General features: G+C 44.8%; 1 protein-coding gene across 4 annotated transcripts in view; it reads right to left on the reverse strand.

Annotated features, from left to right (window-relative positions):
* The window catches only part of IQGAP2 (IQ motif containing GTPase activating protein 2), a 229,770-nt gene that overhangs the window by 42,295 nt on the left and 165,956 nt on the right, over positions 1 to 21,519 (reverse strand). For all 4 annotated transcript variants that reach the window (XM_073344187.2, XM_073344188.1, XM_073344186.1 and 1 more), the window contains 8 exons: positions 11,020 to 11,184; positions 8,419 to 8,561; positions 7,247 to 7,417; positions 5,291 to 5,374; positions 3,654 to 3,725; positions 3,319 to 3,388; positions 2,726 to 2,934; positions 1,521 to 1,670 (listed from right to left, as the gene is read on the reverse strand). In XM_073344187.2, coding sequence (XP_073200288.1) covers positions 1,521 to 1,670; positions 2,726 to 2,934; positions 3,319 to 3,388; positions 3,654 to 3,725; positions 5,291 to 5,374; positions 7,247 to 7,417; positions 8,419 to 8,561; positions 11,020 to 11,184 — 1,064 coding nt within the window. The remainder of the gene's footprint in view (positions 1 to 1,520; positions 1,671 to 2,725; positions 2,935 to 3,318; positions 3,389 to 3,653; positions 3,726 to 5,290; positions 5,375 to 7,246; positions 7,418 to 8,418; positions 8,562 to 11,019; positions 11,185 to 21,519) is intronic.

Below are 21,519 nucleotides of genomic sequence, written 5' to 3' on the forward strand. Positions count from 1 at the left end.
TATTAAAAGCTTCACAATTACACTTTTGGCCTAATTTTAATGCAGTATTCACTATACTGAGCATTAGGCTATTGTAACACTAAGCCTGGGGAATACTGTGAATGCTGCAGCAGTAGTTACTTGCAAATGACAATTGTAAGTATTTTAATGGCGACCTCCCTAAGTTCTGTACGTTATGCACTACCTCCACAAATGGAAAGCCAAGTAAAGCCAGTACTAAATATTTATCACTAGTCCTTATTAGGATACAAGTTTAAAAATATAAAAAAGCATATAACCTACCTGAAATATACATTTACAGTAGGAACTCAGAGTTACAAACACCTCGGGAATGGAAGTTGTTTGTAACTCTGAAACGTTCGTAACTTTAAACAAAACATTGCGGTTGTTCTTTCAAAAGTTTACAGCTTTGAAACTTTACTATGCAGAAGAAAAATGCTGCTTTCCCTTTTTTTAGTAGTTCACGTTCAACACAGTATCGTACTGTATTTGCCTTTTTTTGGTCTCTGCTACTGATTGTGTACTTCAGTCAACTACACACCTCATTTGGAACCAGGTCAGTTTGTAACTCTGGTGTTCATAACACTAAAGATCTACTGTAGGTAATTAGCAGACATGGACATGTGAATGTTCCAAAGTTTTGCTGTATGTAATGTGCTAATATACGTAAATTATGTCTACACTGATGTCACTTAGAATAATAGGTACACAAGTTTTACTTTACAAGGTTATCAGATTTTAGAAATCTTAAAACTGATATTTTTGGGACATCCATACTTTGATGTTTTTCCATTTCACCATCAAAAAGGTGTTTATACCCAAAACTTAACTTCCTTTGAGTTAAAAATACATCTGAAGGAAAAATAAAAGTGTATACCTCTCCCCTCCCTTCCCCCATGAACGAAAGTGGGGGAGGGAAAACAAACAAATAAGTCTTCTAAAGAAACTTACCCAAATTCAGACTGAAACACATTACATAATAAAATGTCAATCATACAGTAGCTTCTTTCCCCTACACACAAAGTATTTTCAGTATTTTTAAACTTGAAAGAATGTGGAAGAAAATGGTTTTTCCTGCTCAGATTTGAACTATGCATCCAAAATGAGTTAACAGGATGGAGGTGGAGGGAGAAAAGACGAGACAAAATCCAGCGGGCTCATATTACTGCAGACAGTTGCAAGCCTAGAAGAGTTGGGAATTTAAAATAATTTCAAGGAAGGGAACAGCAACGAATTATCTCGTGCACAATTTAAGGCCAATAGAGCCGTTTTCTATTAGGGAAACAAATTTAAACTATACAGCGTTAATTTTCAAGCCCATTTAAAATCAATCATCCAGCAAACAACACTTGCTGGCTGTGCTCAGCTGTGGTCTGTAGTAACTGTGTTTACTGTACACTACACCTGCAAAGAATTCTCTCCCCCCTCATTCTCATTAGAACAAGAAATGAACACACTTTAAAAAGTTTTGCTTAACACAAGCCATTTGGGGGCAAATTAATCCCCACATTAGGACTTACCTGCAAAAGGTAAAACAGGTGTTGATAGGCCTCCAGCTGTTTTCTCCTCTCTTTGCTCAAGCCTTTGATGCCCTGTTTGTCACCTGTCACCATCTCTTCCACCTGATTTTTGCTTTTTTTGTTTAGCTTCTTGCTGTGCAGTACCACATCCTACAGACACAAGTGAGCCATTATATATATATATTCACACAGAAATATAAAGCAATATGGTAAACTGCCATTTCTCAACCATCTTAAATAGGATGTTTCTACATTGGCCTATTTATTCAAAGATTTTAATATCAACCCCTTTTTATATTTAGGCCCAATATAGCACATTAACTAGACAATATTTTTCACTACTACATCACCTTACTCATGATTAGAGTTTTATTTAGATTTATAAAAAGGTAAAACATCAAACAACTCTGAGTGCCATCTCACACCAGTTAAAATTCACAATAAGAATATATTAGACTGTCTAAACACACAGTCCCTACCCATAACTCCCATGCTCAATCAAACGTGGCTCCAAAACACAAGTTTGGGCATGCCAACAACCACCCCATGTAACCCTATCATCGCATCCCCTTCCCAAACAGTGGGAAGAATTCGCTGCTGGGTAGAATTTCAGTGCCCACTAAATGATAACTGTCAGGGTGTCACAAGCTCATGTTAGTTGTCAAAAAGCCTGTACAAGAGCCAACTCTTTACAATGATTTTTAAAATTGGAAGTCAGATTTGCTCTATTGTTAGAAAGCTGCTTAAAAACCACAAAGAATGACCTCATGCTTCTGTGTATTACTGCTGCCCATGTCTATCGTAATAAAAACACCTGGTATTCAGTGAGATGTGAAGTAACATGGTGCCAGGAACTAAACAATTCCTACTTTTGCTCCCCATTGAGACACTAATACTTTAAGAAAAGCTAACTGGCAGGCAATAAAGTGGAAGTGACTGTGTGCCATTCATTAACTAGTCTAAACAGCAGCAGTCCTCAATGATTTGAGACCATTCCTAGGTCAATTCTCACCAAAAGCTTTCTAAAGTACAGCTACTTCTTACATAGGTTGTATTGACTGTGGTTCTTCTTGGCATACACTAAATAAAAAAGGCAACTGCGTCATCCCCAGGAACATCCTAACTGATCCTGCATTCTTTCAGCACACAAACCTCCGTTGCCTTCAGTGCATTCTATAGAAATAGTTTGAATAAAGCCTGCTGACCTGTAGAGAGATCCTGTTCTTCACCAGTAGACCAATCTTTATATCCATCAAGTTCAAGTCATTTTCCAGCTGTTGATTGGATCGGATTTTTGTAACCACCCCCTCCCTTAACCTTGTTACTTCTAGTTCTTCCTGAAAATCTAAGTCACTTTGGTCCAGGAGGTAAGCAAATTTGCGCAAGACACTCAAGGGTGGATTTTCAGCACCAACTGCAGTTAAGGTAAATGAGCTCATATTAGTTATTTTATTTGCTTGGTCTGACATGCACAGACACAGTATACCTTTACATTTATAAATATCAATGTTTAGAATTCTTTTGTACCTTTTGTACATAGTGACATCTATGGTCAGAATGCCAACACTGCAGAAAGGAGTTTATGTCACTGAGAGCAAAAGTAGAATATTTTATGTAACCAGAACTGTGTGTAATAGTTTATGTAAATATATTAACCGTTTAACAAATGTTAGTATCTGCTTCTGAAGAGCCAAAAATGCAAGACTCAAATATTAGAAATCACAACTGAACACTCTTATTCTAAAACGTATATGTTACCACACCAATTTACACTCAAATGTTTATCACCAGCACTTACTTAGTGTTCTGTAGTCCTCCCTAGCTTTGTTTGCTCTAAGAAATGCTTGTATTTTCACAATTTCTTCATTCTGGAAAGACCAAGACTAAACACTTTAGAAAGCATTGAACAGGAAACCTCCAACAACAGCTCATGTTCTATGAAGAGAGATAATGAAGAGTACTATAGACATCTACCAAACACTGTGATAATTAGAAAAAGTTTCAATGTCTTCACAGTTATAATGTATTTCTGTTAAGAGACATATGGGGGATGTCTATAATTTCAAGAAATACATGCATTACTACTACATTAGTTCTCTCCTCAAAAGGGGGTGGGGTGGAGAAATGCCTTACGTGATCCTTGAAATACTGCAGCCGTTTCTTGTAAGCCTTCCTCGCTAGCCACATTTTGACCCACGACTGAATCTAAAAGTCAAATAAAAACTTAAGAGGAATTGTAGGAGAACTAAGAATTTCGCTAATTTTATCTGGCTCTTTTAAAAAACGAGTTTAGATGCTTGATGAGGTTAGTTGCATAGCACACAATTTCAGCAAAGTCAATGGATTCACATGCAGAGCTAACGGGATGATTGGACTCTGCGATCTAATGGTCAGAACACTGGACTAGACAGTGGGACTGGGACTCAGGAGACCTGGGTTTGATTTCTGGCTCTGGCTCTGCCACCGGTCTGTTGGGTGACGTTGGCCAAGTCACATTCCTCTCTGAGCCTTTGTTTCCCAGGATATAAAATGGAGATAATGACATGACCTCCTTTGTACAGAACTTTGAGATCAGATCAAACACACTACAGTAACTCCTCATTTAACGTCCTCCTGCTTAACGCTATTTCAAAGTTACGTCGCTGCTCCATTAGGGAGCATGCTAGTTTAAAATTGTGCAATGCTCCCTTATAACGTTGTTTCGCTGCCTGCTCTGTCCACTGCATGTAAGATTTTGTGGAAGGGCAGCGAATTTACAAGGGAGCATTGTACAAGTTCCTCTTCTCCACCTCCTCCCCCTCCCTCCCAGCACCTCCCAAGCAGTTTGGCAGCACTTAGGACTTTTTGGAATGGCGGGGGGAGAGGGAGGGGCGGGGAAGTGCTGCCTCTCCACTCCTCCCCCTCTCTCCCAGAAAGTCCTAAGCACGAAGCGCTGGGAGGGAGAGGGAGGAGGAGTGGGGAAGCGCCACATCTCCACTCCTCCCCCTCCCTCCCAGAAGGTCCTATGCGCCACCAAACAGCTGTTTGGCAGCACTTAGGACTTTCTGGGGGAGGAGAAGGAGCAGGGATGTAGTGTGCTTCGGAGAGGAGGTGGAGTGGGGGTGGGAAGAGGTGGGCCTGGAGTGGAGCGGGGATGGGAAGAGCGGGCCTGGAGCATCCCCCGGCAAAGTCGGCGCCTTTTCTTCTCGGGTAAGCTGCCACTGTGCTTCCTAGTGTCCTGGCCTGCAGCGGGCTGTGCCTGTGTGAGGTAAGCCGGGGCACTTCCCAAACACAGTACAGTACAATATATAATGCCTTTTGTCTGCCCCAAAAAAATGTCCTTGGAACATAACCCCCCGCATTTACATTAAATCTTATGGGAAAACTGGATTCATTTAACATCGTTTCATTTAAAGCTGCATTTTTCAGGAACATAACGTTAAGTGAGGAGTTATTGTATATAAGAACTAAGTATCATTTTTATTACCACCACCAGCATTTCATAAACTGATAACACATTTTGCAAATAATCATACTTGACAGTCTCGGGCTTTCAATGGAAGACTCAAGGTATTAATCACTCAAAGATCAGTTTTCTTGGATTACTAGCTGCTGTCAGAACTTTGAGCCTGCCCTGTAACGCCCAACGGAATAGGAACACTCGCAGTTTTACCGCAGCAGCCCCTCTCCCTACATTCCTTGGGCTTTCAAGTGTTTGGATTCCCCCAACAATGAGGAAACATTATCCTTAGAGCAAACCCTAATTCCGCTCATCATAGATGGAAATTTACCTTGATGATAGCAGCAACATTGCCTTGAAGCAACCGCAATCTGTCAGTGTAGCTTTTCCTTTGTTTATATCCTTTCCAGAAAGCCTATTTTAAAAAGCAGGTTAGTAGTGTGCCCATTAGTTTCACCATGCATATACTTGGAAAACCAAGTTTATATAATCTTGTTCCACAGAGAAACCGCTGTTCAATTTAAAAAAAGTAAGGAGAAAAATGTGAGTGAGGCACATCTGTCCTTTACAAGCCCTCATCCAATCCTGTAGCATCAACCTTCACCTCTGTGCTGATGACTCATGAGTTCACCACTCCATTCTTGACCCAGGATGTCAGCCTCTGTGTCACTCAGGCCTGGAACTTCTCAGTCCAGCGCTCTGCATGCCATTTTTGATTTCAGACTCTAAGCCTGCACCTTTAGGCAGTTTCCAAATCTTGTCTCTCTTCTTCCATGGTGTCGCAGAGCTGCCCTATCTTCTGTCTACACTGCTATAACTTTGTCCACGCCCCCTTCATCATCAGTCTTGACTACTGCAACCTCCTTTCCTTTCTGGCCTTCCTGGCATCCATTGTCAGCCTCTCGGCCCCATTCAAAGACAAGACCTTCTTGCCTTCTCTAACCACACCACCCTCTCAAATTCTTTCATCTGGCTCCCAGTTCTCTATCCCATCAAATACCAGTGCTGGTCCCTGCCTTTAAAGACCCTGCCAGTCTAGTTCCTCCCTCCTCACCCATTCATCTTATTGTGTTGCCTGTTTTACCGATGCCACCCTCTATCATCCGCCTGTCTGCTTCTCTCACAAGCCATTTGGACTTCACCTCTCCTAATACTTCAATAGCCATTTTTTTTGGGATACCCACAGGAAGTTGCCATCTGGCTAGGGATATAGCCAGTGGGGACTTGGAACATTTATCTTGTGCATCTTGGGTAAATGCATGTTTTATTATCACTTTCTACATGCTCCATCTAGTTTCTGAGGATAGCTACACATACTTGCTGAATCTGGTCTTGGAGGATTCCTTCCCAAAGAGCATGCAAGTTTTTGTACTGGGTCTGTACAGCACCTACCACAAGAGAGTTCCAATCCTAATAATGCCTCTAGCATCAGCATAATTATATATATTTTACCACTAATCTGTAGCAGCAAAAATAAGTTTTGATTCATTGCAGTACGCACCCATTCTAGAATTTTTTTTTTTTAAAAACTGAATTTTAATGCTAAAGAGGTCAAGCTTATTGAGCAAGTTTACTATTAAACTATACTATTATAGTACATGCAGGAATAGTGTAAAAATATGTAAAACCACAAAGCATACACAAAAGCACCATTGCTGGCCTATCAAGATGTGCATGACATGCTCTGTAAAAGCCAAAGGTACTCCTTTCAGAGTATTGTGCATTGAGCAAATCTAAGTAATACTCTTGGAATCAGGCAAAGTTGTTAACGTTGCCTCTCCCTATTCAATTATATGAGCATTTGCTTTGCAAAGCAGAAGCAAACGGCTTCTGACTGGTGGAGAGCACAGAAAGGAATGTACTTCCTGAATGATCCATGCCTTGGCAGAGAACTAGAGCTTCAATATTAAACTCATTACCTTCCATCCTCCTACTCTTTTCCTCGCACTCCCAATTAAACATCAAAGCAGTACTCAGGAAGAAGCTAGTGGTAAGAATCACTGGGCTTCTCCAACTGGACTGTTATATACTACATTTATACATGATCTATAGCCATTTTAAACTGACAAACCTCCAGTTTACACACAAAGCATTTCTTTCAATAAGCGCATGGACTTGTGTTTGTACAACAATTCAGTTCTGTAAACAACAAATGCCACAAGAAGCCCTTTCTGCCAAAGAAGGCAGGAAAAAACAACACCCCCCCAAAGATCATGCAGTCTGTCACATGTAAAAAGCTACCACCACCCAGAAGAAGTGACCCTGCCTTTATATTACACAGCAATACCTGTATTTTGATCACAGATGGTTCCTGTTTTTGAAGGAATCCTTTTCTCTCCTCATAACTTTTTCTGACTAGGAATCCCCTTGCTAGGGCTTGCAGCTGAACAATCAGGTTTTCATTAGCAAGCCACAGCTGCTCTCGATTGTATTCTGCTGTAACTTGCCCAACAATAGTCTGGTAAGAGATCATGTAAAAAGTGTTTAATAAGCAATTAACCAAAAGCTGAAGGCAAACCATTTCAGAGTCTGGATTCCATTCTCTCCATCCACACTCATTATGAAAACCCCTTCAATTTACTCCCCACATTTTTAACCACTCACAAAACCGAGAACCACCATGTTATTACCATCATTTGTTTAAAGGAGGATCGAACTCCCTTCAGATCACATCATCAAAAAGCTGAAAGGACTGGTTTCAACCATTACAAAGCTTTTCATACCAGGGGGCAGAGGTCTTTGCTTTTGCAATACTGCCAACCCCTGCTAACTCAAGAGTGAGATGCCAGGAGTCTAAAAATGGAACCCATACATCTGTGTAAAAATGCTTACTTTAGGGATTTCTAAGTTTCAGAATGATTTGAAAAAAAATTCTTCTGAAACCAGTCAGGACGTGAGGAATCCTGCTAGAGTATCACGTGTACAGTAGTGGTTTGCATAGGTACAGCTAAATGCAGTCTAGTAACATGAAACAGCACATATCAGTGTAGCAACAGAGTGTAGGCCAGCTTAAAAGTGGCCCCGATTCAAGAAAGCCTTTATGGATGTGGATAAGGGCTTTCATGATTTGTGGGGCCTATGTAACGTACAATATGCAACACAGTACTATAACTGACAGAGCATAATTACATACACTTGGAAGATTATTCAAAAGCAGATTTAAGGGTACTTATGATTATATGATACGGGCCAAAGTAAGGTGCTTTATACTATATGTGAGTTGTCAGCCCCTTTCTAAGGGTTTGATTAAATAAACAGATTAAGTTCTACTGTATTTGAGGAAATGAACAGCCTAAACCAAAGTCCAATTAGAGAATTCCCTCTTTTCCCTTGTATTTTTAAGGTTCTAAAAATCTTAACATAACCACTTCCTTTGTATTCAACAGTGCTAAAGCACTCACTTCTGTGTTTATGTTGCAGTTGTATGCATTAGTCATTTTGAACATTTTAGCACTCTACCTGTATTTCTTCACCGGTTAGCCAAGAAGTTTTTGGTATAAACCCTTCAGGCAGAACAAAGGTACTCTCTCCAGTTTCCACATTATAATAATAACCATATCTGCTCTTCATTATAAGTTTGAGCCATGGACCTTCACTAGAATCTAAAACCAATATATGTATACTGTTAGTGTACATTTAGGAGCCTTAATACATTTCTCCCCTTCCCCTCCACCTTTCCTCCCTGCAAAAGAATGTTTTCAATTATTTTACATACATGAAAGTCAGCACAAATTGATCTACCCTAAACTAGAAAAATTTTGCAAAAATATCCTGCTATATTCACAATGGCTCAGTTCCAATGGTGTGGATAACAGTGAGGAGCATAGTAGAGACTGGCCACCAGCTGGAATGGGCATTTTCAAAAACTGTCTTATCCATCTCTACTCAGAGTTGACCTAGTCAACATGGTACTTAAAATGCTGGCAGCAGTCAGTCTATATACTAAGGCTGCTACCATTGCCAACACTGGTGGATATGAAGCAGTGTTAGCAATGACTGGAAGCTTTTGCAACATTTCAGGTGTAGGTTGGACCTTATAGGCTCACAGTATACACCACAGGAATGCAGGTTATCATTCTTCTGAGCACCATCAGCTGAGAGAGAGACAGGAAGAGTCTTGAGTAAGTTTCCCTATGGACTGTGCCAAGATTACTCCTGGGGAAATTCTGTGCCACCCCGATGAGCTCCCCACACCTAGAATCCTACCCCACGGTATAGGTGCTAGAACTAGGGGTGCTGGGGTTGCTGCCACACTCCCTGGGTTGAATTGGTTGCCATCATATACAGGGTTTACAGTTTGCTTCAATGGCTCTCAGCACCCTCACTATACAAATTATTTTAGTACCCCTGCCCAACGGCACCCCAGCCAGCTATACACGGATCCCCACCTCCCCAAGCCCCACCTCCCCCAGCATCCAGGCCCCCCCCTACTCAGCCCCCCACATCAAGACCTCCCCACAACAACCCCCTTCACCTGGACCCCCTGCAGAGTCCCATTGTCCCTGCATACGGAACACCCCAATGAGCCTGTGCATCCAGATCCCCCACTGAGTTGCTCACACCCAGATTATCCCACACAGAACCCTCTCTCCGCACACCAGGATCCCATGCCCCCCACAAAGCCCTTCCACACTTGGATCTTGCCAGATTGAGCCTGCCTGTTCCCACCCGGTGTAGCTGGCACAGAGGGGCAGGGCCCTGGGGTATTTCTGGGTTAGGCTGTCTTAGCCTCACCACTGCATCCATGACCTGTAGCAGTGGTTCTCAAACTTTTCTGCTGGTGACTCCTTTCACACAGCAAGCCTCTGAGTGTGACCCCCCCTTTAAATATATATAAAAAAAGTGTTCTTAATTTATAACACCATTATAAATGCCGGAAGCAAAGTGGGGTTTGGGGTGGAGCTGGACAGCTCGCGACCCCCCATGTGATATCTTTGCAACCCCCAAGAGGTCCTGACTCCCAGTTTGAGAACCCCTGTCCTGGAGGGATGGTGGGGGGCAGGGTGATCTCTCACCTCTGTACAGCCTGTGCTCCCCACTGCCATCCTGGGGCCTCCATGTTCATTTATTAATAAATAAAATTTGAAGAATTTGAAAATAGTGTGTGCAGAATTTTTATTTTTTTGGCACAGAATTCCCACAGGAGTACAAGAGAACTATACCACAAATTGTCTTATGTGCTGAAATAATCATGTCTATGCTGGAAAAAGGCATTGTCACAACATGTTAATGTGTTAACTAACATGATGTTAACCTAGACTTGGCATACAGAATAAACGACTGTTTCTTATTTAAAGCCATCAGCTGGTCATGGCTAACATGAATACCCCGGAATAGCTGACGCTACTTTAAATGTTTGTCCTCCTTTACACTGAGGGCCAGATTCTGTCCCCAGCTGCAGCTCCTGTACAGTGCTCTGGTATTGCATCGAGGCCATAAAATGGGCTGCAATGGCCTTAGGAGTTCACCCAACCCAGGAGCCGCATAGGTCTAATATATGCGGCCGAAGCCTTCCTCTCACAGTTGCTGGTGTAAGGTTGTGCTGGGGGTGGGAAAGGGAGTAGAGCTGTTAGGCTCCATACTGTGGCTATTCTGGGCTGTGGAGTAGCCTATAGGGAGCTACGGAGAAGCTACCATATATTAGAGCAGCCCCGGAAGATGCTTTGGCCCCAGCCAAGACCAGAATCTGGGAAATGGAGAGATGGCTTAAGACATGTATGCACCCCTCAATCTTCTGTGCTGTGCTCTGAGTAAGGCACAGCACAGAATTTAGCCTGGAGCATTTAACATTGTGTTAGATAATGCATTTCTGATTAAGTTTCCTAGTATAAATAAGTGCTAAGAGAAACCTTAAAATTCAAAACTGGAGATTTAGATAGCCTTTGACAAATAAGGGGGGGGGGGGGGGGATCTCAGTTTCTTCCAACTCTCCCTTAATTTACAGAGAGAATTAAAAGTTACAGTATATAAATATTTATATACATTTGCACTATATATAAATATAAACATTTTACACTAATCCTTCAAAGCTTTTACAGTACTACAGAGATTTGGTTTTACCTTCTTTGGTTTTTAAATTCTTGGCTTCTAAAAGGTTCTTGTAATAGGTTTCAGCACATTCTGGAACAACTCTTAAACCAAACTTAGGAGACTGCAATATATCCAGGACCGGTTGCGAATCATGCTTTTCCAAACACTGGTTAATCATTGAGGTTCCAAGAGCCACTAAACAACAAAATTGCATTTCAATGTCAGGCATTTTATATTTTACAAACATACAAATACAGTTCTACATTTCAGTGATCTAGAGAATGCACTTTCCTGTTGGTGTTTTTGGAAACTATATACATGATGTACCACCATCCCTTGTATCTTTTTGCAATCTACTCTCTTAAGTGAGAGATTTGTAAATGCAACTATTTCAGATAGTAAACTCAGGACGTACAATGCCAGTGCACTTTCTAGTCTGTATAATGTATATCACAATGCTGCAAAGATACCTTGCCCAGCACTGGAAGTGTAGTTAGGAATAAGTTAATATTGATTGCGAAATCGGGGGACAAAGTCTGGCTGCTTTGTTGAAGACAGTCATGCAGCACTAGATAAACCTAGCAGCTGTGTGCAACTGACTTTTTGCAAAAGTTTGAAATTTCTCATCTGAAATAAAATGAAAAATTTGTATCCCATAAAGTGTCATTTTCCATGGAATTTCAGCTATAGCAAAGCCTACAAAGACGTTAAGAGGTAGATTCACTTAAGCTTTCAAGTTTATGACAGTTACAGACACACCAGTCCATGCTTCAATGTTTATCATGGCATTCCCAAATAGTTAAATTCAAGATACATGCAAAGCAGCATGTGTGAGCAAATCTATTCCTATGCCGCCACATATATTATGTTGACCCAAATTTCAGAGGCCATTAATCTGGAGGAGAAGTGAGTGATTGACACCAACTCCCTTGTTGCCTGCCACAACTTGTGCATTAGACTGAAGTAGCATATTCAATTTTCTTAACTTGCACACATGTCCTGCTCAAAGCTGAAGTAGGATATTCCCCTCCCCTGCCCTTTTTCTGCATACATACTTCTACCCCAAACAAAGCTGACCCAGGAGGGATTTGCAGTGTCAGAGCTAACAGTTTACAGGATGGAGAAAATAATCCCCCAACAAGACATCTCTCCAAGTCAGCAAGTGAAAATATGGTAAACTGAAAGACTGCTTTTTTGTAAACTTGATATATATAAAAACAAAACAAAAACAAACATAGAAAAGGGCCATATAAAGGGTATAAAGAAATTTAGGCTAGGAAGGAGAAAGAGGTTCATTGTCACTCTGAAAACAAGTAAGTATTCGGTTGAGAGCAGGCAAAGTGTATGCAAGACAACACAGAAACCCACAGCAAGATTAGACACACCCAACCTTTCCACCAGGTATGAGCCCACTGTTTGTCTAAATTTAAAAGAAACTGACCTATGCATGGCACACAGACCCTTCCAAGACTAGAGATGATCATGCCTAGTCTGCCATGCCGCCACTGACGGGCATCAGAACGTCAGCAATGAGAAGACAGAAAATCCAAACAGCAACAGCAGTAGCTTGGTACAGAAGGTACTACTGCAGCTGCTGTTCTCTGAGCACTGGAAGTGGAGGCCCTACCAATACGTCAAGATGCGGGCTTCCCTCCACCCGTAGCCTTTTGGCTACCATTCCTCATCTGAGCCTGTGTCCCTCTCACTGTCATTGATGTTTTCTGGGAACTGTCCTTGTGTACGTAAGCTGACACAAATCTTCTCCAACAAAAACAGCAACACTGGTCTCTGTAGCCAGGCTTGTCCTCAGTACGGGGTTTACAATGGTGTTGCTGGTGCCATGGCACAGGCTCCAAAGGGCACCAAGCCGGCCCACTCTCAGGGCAGGGTGGGACGGGACGGGATGGGGGGACGGGAGCACCCCCACAACTCCAGCCCACAACCTCAGCCCCTGCCCTGACTCCTGCACCTCCTTCATGCCCCCCCACAACCGCATGCCCCGACTCCTGCACCCTCCCCCCCGACATCCCCACCTGCACCCCTCGCACCAAACAGGAGCTCCTGCACCCCCCTCCCCCACATCCCCACCTGCACCCCTTGCACTAAATGGGAGCTCCTGCACCCCCCTCCCCCACTTCCCCCCCTCGCACCAAACAGGAGCTCCTGCACTCCCCTCCCCCACATCCCCACCTGCACCCCTTGCACCAAATGGGAGCTCCTCCACCCCCCCTCCCCCACATCCCCACCTGCACCCCCTGCATCAAACAGGAGCTGCCCCAGGTAAGCGCTCCACACCCCAATCTCCTGCCCCAGCCCTGAACCCCCTCCTGCATCCTAACTCCTGGTGAGACCCTGCATCCCAACCCCAGGCTGCTCCTGCACCCTAACTTCCTCCCAGACCCTGCACCCCCAGCCCCCTCCCGCATCCTAAGTCCTGGCCAGACCCCACACCCCAAAATTACATTATTTAAAAAAAAAAAAAAAAAAGTAAAGCGCTCTTATCTAAAGCGCTTTACAATAGTTAGCTAATGGTACAAACAATATTTGGAAAGATCATTAAGTGGTCTGCCGAGACCCTCGGCAATTATCAAGTGTCTGTGGAAAAATAAGTTAGACTACAGAAACAATCAAGGTACCTCATGTTATTTTCATTTACTTGCTATTACTTAGAGGAGGAGGATAAAGGGGAAAAAATGAAAAACAGGGGTTGGGGGGGAGAGAAGAGAGAATGTTCTTTTTCTTGGCTGGGTCCCAAGGAGGGGCCCCAAAAATGAAGCTGAGCACAGGGCCCCACTAACTCTAAATCCACCACTGGGGCTGACCCCTCCCCCCCACAGCTCCCCACGCCACAGCCAGGGGCCGACTCCTCCCTCGCCCTAGCTCCCTGCACAACTACCACTAACCCCCCCCCCGAAACTCCATTCTACCTGGGGCTGATCCCCCAAGCCCTGCTGCCTGCATCACCCCCCCCCCCCGAAACACACATGTTCCTCCATGCCCCACTAGGGGCGTGCACCAGCCTTTTTTGGTAAACTGGGCATTTGTTCATTTGCTCTTGCCAACAGACGGGATAAATTCCCGTTTTTGTCAAAAAAGTCAGGATGGCCAGGACAGCTTAAAAAGGGAACTGTCCTGGCCAAACAGGGACGTATGGTCATCCTACCTCAGGCAAGTGGGTCCTGAGGGAGTCCGGCCAGGGCGGGGGACAGACCCTGACCTGGCTAATCACGCCACTCCTGAGAGTCCAGAGTGATTCCCCACCCTACCACTGGACCAGCCCCGGCTGCGCTGCCAGCTCAGCCTGGCAGACACTGTCACCTTCCAGCAGGGCGGATGAGTGTGGCCAGGAGGCAGAGTGTGAGGGGGGGCTGTTGGCCAGTAGGGGGGGGGTCTCTTGAGGGGCAGTGAGGGGGGTCTGAGTGGGGTGCTGTGTAGTTGTAGTGGTGGGCTGTGGGGAAGTGCATTGGACAGTAGTGGTGAGGCGGGGGGGGTTCTGGATGGGGGTGGTGGTGTGCAGGCTGCCGTGCATTTGTGGTGGAGGGTCTGTGTGGGGGGCTGGTGGGCATAGCAGTTCCAGGGGACGCTGAGCATAGGGAGTCGGGGGCTGTGTGACACAGCACGGGCCCACCCGCGAGGGGAAGGGGCATGCTGGCAGCACAGGGCTGGGCGGGCCAGTGTGCATCTGGCAACTGCTGGTTTGTATACAGTGCCCTTGCACTGGGCTGGTTGGAGCGGGGCCGGCCCCACCATGCTATGCCCCATTGCCCCTGGGCTGGCCCGTTGCTCTAGGGACCCACTTCCCCAAGCCATGCTCCTTTTCCCCCATCGAGGCCCACAAATATGTTTGGCGGCAGGCCCACAAAAGGTTAATCCGGCCCGGCTTGTCCTTGTCCCCAACTGCTTGGTTTAGTAGGTTAGGTACGGTACATTAACACTGTTCATTAGGAGTGCCTTGGTATGACAGGTAGCTGAGGCAGTTATACCATACTTTGAGACTGGCCCTCCTGCACCTAGCTATAGCACATTGACAGGGGGGCTGCTTCTGGAGAAATGATTCTGAACAAAGAGCTGCTGCTGCTCCTCCAACTCTTTAGAACAACAACAAAAAATTCTCCCTCTTGGGGACTGTTTTCATGGTAAGACTATGCTAAACAGCAAAACTTACCAATTCGAAGATAGCAAAAAAGTAGATTCCTAGGTATACCCCATAGTTCCTGTAGTATTTAGAATCTCAAATACTGGACTAGCCACCACCAGTGTTTTTTCCCCTGACCCTACAACTGGCTCAGATATACAAAATGCAGCAGTCCTATCACAGAATGAAACTGAACCTTTAAGAGGGCCAAAGATAGATGTGGACTCTCCCAAAACACAGGATTTCTGTGGCTGCTAGCAATGCATGTCAGGTATAAAAAAACCTGCTTTGCTAGTTCATGTCATAGGAGCAAAATGAACTGTGATTCAAGTTCACCCTGTGACTCTCCCGCTCACAAAAATAGAATAAAATGGTTTAAACTCAAGTCAATCCAAGCACCTGATGAAGTGTGGTGTGAATAGTAAAGCCCATTCCAACACTCTCCAAAATTGTCAATTTTTATAGGATATACAGTTTTATAAAAAGAGAATACACAAGTTCCACAAAGTTTTTTGTGAATGTGGACAGTTTCACGTGAGATGTCATGTTTGTCAAAATTATACCGTGAAATCAAAATATTTTACTACTCTTTCATCTATGTGGAAATCTGTAAACAAAATCACAAAACTAAGCTTACAAGACGTTCAAGACTTCTAAAAAAATGCCTGTTTCATTAGGTTTGTCACATCACTCAGTTCATTCTTCAATTTTATGCTGTTACCGACATCCTCCTTCCACCCGCTCTTCAAAAATAGATTCCTTTTCTACATAAATCCCTTTTACTGAAATTGTGTCAAACACTTCAGTTAAATTTTTGTTCAAAACAATGGCTAATATTACACTTTTAGTTTGCCTTTATTTTTTGCATGCCCTGTTCTTTAATTTGTTTGCCTTCTTAAAAAAGCCTCCCTGAGGTTTATGGGTCAAAATGAAAATTCTCAATGTGATTATAAGAAAATAGAGTTCAAGTCGAGATCATTTGATCTTAGTGGGTGTTAGCATCTTCAAACAAAGCACGCTTGCTCTAAAAGGGTCACATTCCTCGTGGGAAATTTGTAAACCCAAACATTTCTCATCAGAAAATTGACGACACTGAGTTGCCTTCGCAGGATATGGATATTATTTGTTCAACTGACTTCCTTTGTTCCATGCTGAGCAGTGGCCTTAATGACTTTTTTTTTAAAAAAAAGGTTACGTTTGTTTGTGACTTGCTAAAAAAATTATTGCTTGAAAATCCTGCTTTTTTGAATGCCAAAGCTCATGAACATTCAAGGTATGTATTTAATACAAACATAGTGCCATAAAACAAAACAGACTATGAAAAAGTCCATTATTGTATCTTTTTACCGGTTCCCACATAGTCCAAGCCTTGGTTAGTCAGATTTTTTATTGCATAATAATGCCTCTAGTATTATCTAGCAACGTGATATAATGTTGGTGTGTTAATTAGCACAGAACTAACTATATAACCTTTAGAACATCAATATTTATATTGCTCCTAAATGAGTAAACACAATCTTGTCTATTCCAGTCTCATTCTCTAATTTTTGCTTATCTTTGTTCACAATTTTAAAGATCCATTTTTCTTTGTGCATAGATTTTTCTTCATGTTTCTCATGCCTTCGCCTCACAGATTCATTAAAAGCACTTATCCCCATCAAAGAAGACATTAGAATTCCCAAGTGCAAGAATGTTCAGTGTGGGTAAATACATGCATTTGAGCCATTCTCAGACAATAAAAGCCAGATGCTTTTCACAGATGTTTGATCTGTTAAGGTTTCCTCCCAAGGTTTTAAGCACATCTGATTGATTAAATCAAGGCACTAGGTTCAGTTAATCTGAAAAACAATAGCAGCATCAAATTCAGCAACATTAGAGCTACACCTCTTCAGTAGCTAGCCATACATGTTCAATACTACAAAGATTTGTTTTATTCTATGCTTTCAACATCCAAGGAACATTTTAATTTAAGACAGTAGGTTGATCTTTAGCAAACAAAATACAACTACTGAAGGTGGAATCGAAAAAATTCAGTCATGGCAAGACATTTGATGACCACATATCAGCGGTAATTACAGTAAAAGCTGTTTTATCTGGCATGTTGGGAGAATGGGGGGTGCGAGTAAGTGAAAAATACAGGTTAACTAAGGGAGGGAGTTTGGGTGCAGGAGGGGGTGCAGGGCTGGCGCATGGGCTCTGGGACGGTGTTTGGATGAGGGAGGGGGCTTAGGGCAGCAGGTTGGGGTGCAGGGTGCTGGATCCAGGGGGGCGCTCACCTCAGGCAGCTCTCCGCAAGCGGCAACCTATCCCAGCTGCTCCTAGGCGGAGGCATGGCAGGTGTCTCCGTGTGCTGCCCCTGCCCCACTCACTAGCTTCACAGCTCCCACTGGCTGGGAACCACAGCCAATGGGAGCTGTGGGAGTGGTGCCTGTGGGCGCAGACAGCGTGCAGAGCTGCCTGCTGAGCCTCCGCCTAGGAGCAGCCGGGACAGGTCACTGCTTGCAGGGAGCTGCCCGAGGTGAGTGCCCCCCAGATTCAGCACCCCGCACCCCCACCTGCTGCCCTGAGCCCCTTCCCGCATCCAAACTCCCTTCCAGAGCCCATGCTCCAAACCCCCTCCCATGCCCCAACCGGACTATAAACCGGAATTTCAATGAAGATCAGAAATGCTGTTTTAGAGAGCTTTCCGGCTGGTGAAGTGCTGGATAAACCAGCTTTGACTGTATATTGTTGCCAATTAAATTTACAGGATACCTATTCTAAAACCTTTGCTCGTTGATCCTTTGCTTGGACTGGGAGCAAATTCCCAGGCATGTACAGCAATGGCTTGGACTCGTTTAAAGCTAATTTTTTCCCTCTCAAGTAAGGAGCAGCAGGTCAAGCTGGGGGCTGACTGCTAGTGATATCATTTCCAGGTCCCAAGACAGGCTGAAGGTAAAAGAAAGCTACTTTAGCATTTCATATAAGGACAGGGTAATTTACAATTTTATTTATACATTTTAGTTCGGAAATTCCTGTATATAAGAGTTTAGTAATCTGTTATTCTTTCTTGCTTGGCTCAGTGCTCCATTCTCATTATTGCATATAGTTGATCAGCATTTTATATGGTTTGATCTTTTCTGTTGCCTGAGGAAGGCTGCTTTATTTGAATAAGTAACAATATACAAGAGGTAAAGGAAAAAAAGGTGTTACCTACCTTTTCGTAACTGTTGTTCTTCGAGATGTGTTGCTCATGTCCATTCCATTCTAGGTATGCGCACACCCACAGAACCGTTCTTGGAATTTTGTCTCTCAGCACTATCCGTAGGGCTGGCAACTTCTTGCTGGCAACTCCAATAGGAGGGGTAGGAATGCAAGTAATGGAATGGACATGAGCAACATCTTGAAGAACAACAGTTACGAAAAGATAAGTAACCGTTTTTTCTTGAAGTGTTTGTTCATGTCGATTCCATTCTAAGTGACTCACAAGCAGTATCCCTGGAGGTGGGCTTGGAGTTCATGGTCGTGTGGCTTGCAGGACTGCTCTACTGAAGGCAGCATCACCCTGGGCTTGCTGGGTGATCGCGTAATGGAATGTGAACATATGGATGGATGACCAGGTCGCAGCACTGCAGATATCTTGAATCGGTATGTAGGTCAGGAAGGCAGCCGACGAGGCTTGTGCCCTGGTTGAATGGGCGGTTACAATTGCTGGTAGTGGCACTTTCATCTATTCATAGCAAAAATGGATACAGTCAGTGATCCATGATGAAATTCTCTGGGTGGATACAGGAAGGCCTTTCATCCTATCTGCCACCGTGATGAAGAGCTGGAGCTGCGTCAACTTATGGAATGACTTAGTCCTTTCGATATAAAAGGCTAGCACTCTCTCGATGTCCAGAGAGCGTAGTCTGCATTCCCCATCTGACTTATGAGGTTTTGAGAAGAAGACCGGTAAGTAAAAGTCCTTGTTGGTATGAAACTGCGAAACTACCTTGGTCAGGAAAACTGGGTGCAGCCGCAGCTGAACCTTGTCCTTGTAGACCACTGTGTAGGGCGGCTCCAAGGGGAGTGCTCTAATCTCAGAGATCCTATGAGCTGAAGTTATTGCCACCAGGAATGAGACCTTCCATGAGAGCAGAAGAAGGGAGCAAGAGGCCAACAGGATGACAGTGGGGCCCATGAGCCATGACAGTACATGGTTCAGGTCCCAAGGAGGATGGGATCATGGACCTGAGGATAGAGCCACTTTAGAAACTGGACCGTCATGAGCAAAGACTGACCTGCCCTGGAATGGAGGGTGGACGGCTGAAATGGTGGCCAAGTGGACTTTGATGGATGAAAGAGACAGGCCCAGGAGCTTGAGATGTAGAAGATAGTCCAGGATCGACTGCAGCAAGGGCTGTTCGGGCCGAAGACCTTTGTCCAAGGCCCGACAAGTAAACAGTTTGCATTTGGTCAGGTAGGTCGTCCTGGTGGAGGGTTTCCTGCTGCCCAACAGGGTCTATTGGACATAAGCAGAGCACTCCTGCTCCTCCACACTCAACTGTGCAGCAGCCAAGCCGTCAGGCGCAGCAGGGCTAGGTGCGGGTGCAGAAGCCTGCCATGGTTCTAGGAAAGCAGGCCCCGCCAGAGAGGTAGCTGCAGCAGAGCTGCCACCGAGAGGCCCAGCAGGGTGCCGAACCAGCGCGGGCGAGGCCACGCTGGGGCGATCAGAATGACCTTCGCCTTGTCCTGCTTGATCGTCACGAGGCCTCTGTGGATTAACGGCACTGGTGGAAAGGTGTACAGCAGAGCCCACAACCACAGGAGCAAAAAGGGATTGGACAGGGAGCCTCTGTCGATCCTGCGAATCGAGTAGAATACACGGCACTCCCCTTTGCGGCCCTGGTCCTGTTCGTCATCCAACCCAAGTCTGAGGCATCGGAGACCATGGCCACCGATGGGACTAGAGCCACGAAAGGGACCCCACTTCGACACCGACCCATGGTTTAACCACCATTCCAGAGATGACTGTGCATGATCCGGCATCCTGACTATGCTGTCTAGATCATACCTGTTGGGGACATAGACTGACGCCAGCCATGCCTGCAGGGTTCTGAGGTGGAGCCATAGGTGCTGCACCACATGAGTACAGGCTGCCAAGTGGCCCAACAACCTCAGGCATGTGCGAGCAGTGGTGAGTGGGTGGGCGCTCACATGTGAGATCAGGTCGTCCATAGCCTGGAAACAGGCCTCCAGGAGGAAGGCTCTGGCCTGCATGGAGTCTAGTACCGCTCTGATGAATTCTATGCATTGCACCAGTGTCAGGATCAATTTCTTTTCGTTTATCAGCAGGCCCACATCATGACAGGTGGAATTTACCATATCGAGGCTCCTTTGCACCTGGTCCTGAGACCTACCCTTCATGAGCCAGTCAAGGAATGGATAGACCTAAAACACCCTGACACCTCAGGTAAGCAGCCACTGGGTGCCATGCACTTTGTAAATACCCTTGGGATCATTGAGAGTCCAAAGGGTAGCACCATGAATTGGAAATGGCATTGGCCCACCATGAAAGGAAGGAACCGTGTGCTGTTGGAAGATGGAGATATGAATGTTGAGGGCAGCTTACCAGTCTCCCAGATTCAGGGAGGGATGATAGAGGCTAGGGAGACCATGTGAAACTTCAACTTCTTGAGATTTGTTGAGGTGTCGCAGGTCCAGAATGGGTCTTAGGCCCCCTTTCGCTTTTGGGTTAGGAAATAGCAGGAGTAGAACCCTTTCCCTCTCATTTCTCTCAGCTGCCCCCAGCTGTAGGAGGTTCTCCATCTCCTGAACGAGGAGTTGCTTGTGAGAAGGGTCCCTGAAGAGGGATGGGGAAGAGGGGTGGCCGAGAACTGCAGGGTGTAGCCGAAAGATATTATACTGAGCACAATGGTGCAAGGTTAATTGTGACCATGCTGTCCGGAAGGGACGCAGGTGGTTGAGGAAAGAATAGGAAGGTGGATCCTGGAATTCTATTGAGGCGCTGTCCTTGAGTGCACCATCAAAGCGCCAGCCTGTGGCCCCATTGGTGTCTTGCACAGCCGAGTTGTTTCAGCAAACTAGAGAAAGAGGGGCGACAGCATTTACCCTTTCCCCTGGTCTCTTTCTTTTCTTTTGTCGACACTTTGCTGAGGAGGACCCCAGGACCTAGGGGCAGAGGGGCCCAGAATTGCTTCCTCACTGTCTGTGGCATGTGGAGGCCCAGCAAGTGCAGAATGGCAGGGCTCTTTAAAGCCATGCAGCCTCGCATCAGTCAGTTCCGAGAAAAGCCCAGTGCCCTCCAATGGAAGGTCCTGGATGGAGTACTGCATCTCCTGGGACAGACCTGAGGACTGTAGCCAGGAGCTGTGCCTCATTACCACCACTGAGGCAATGACTCTGATGGACAA

The sequence above is a fragment of the Lepidochelys kempii genome, chromosome 5 (genome assembly GCF_965140285.1).
Source record: "Lepidochelys kempii isolate rLepKem1 chromosome 5, rLepKem1.hap1, whole genome shotgun sequence".
In the NCBI taxonomy this organism is placed as follows: Eukaryota; Metazoa; Chordata; order Testudines; family Cheloniidae; genus Lepidochelys; species Lepidochelys kempii.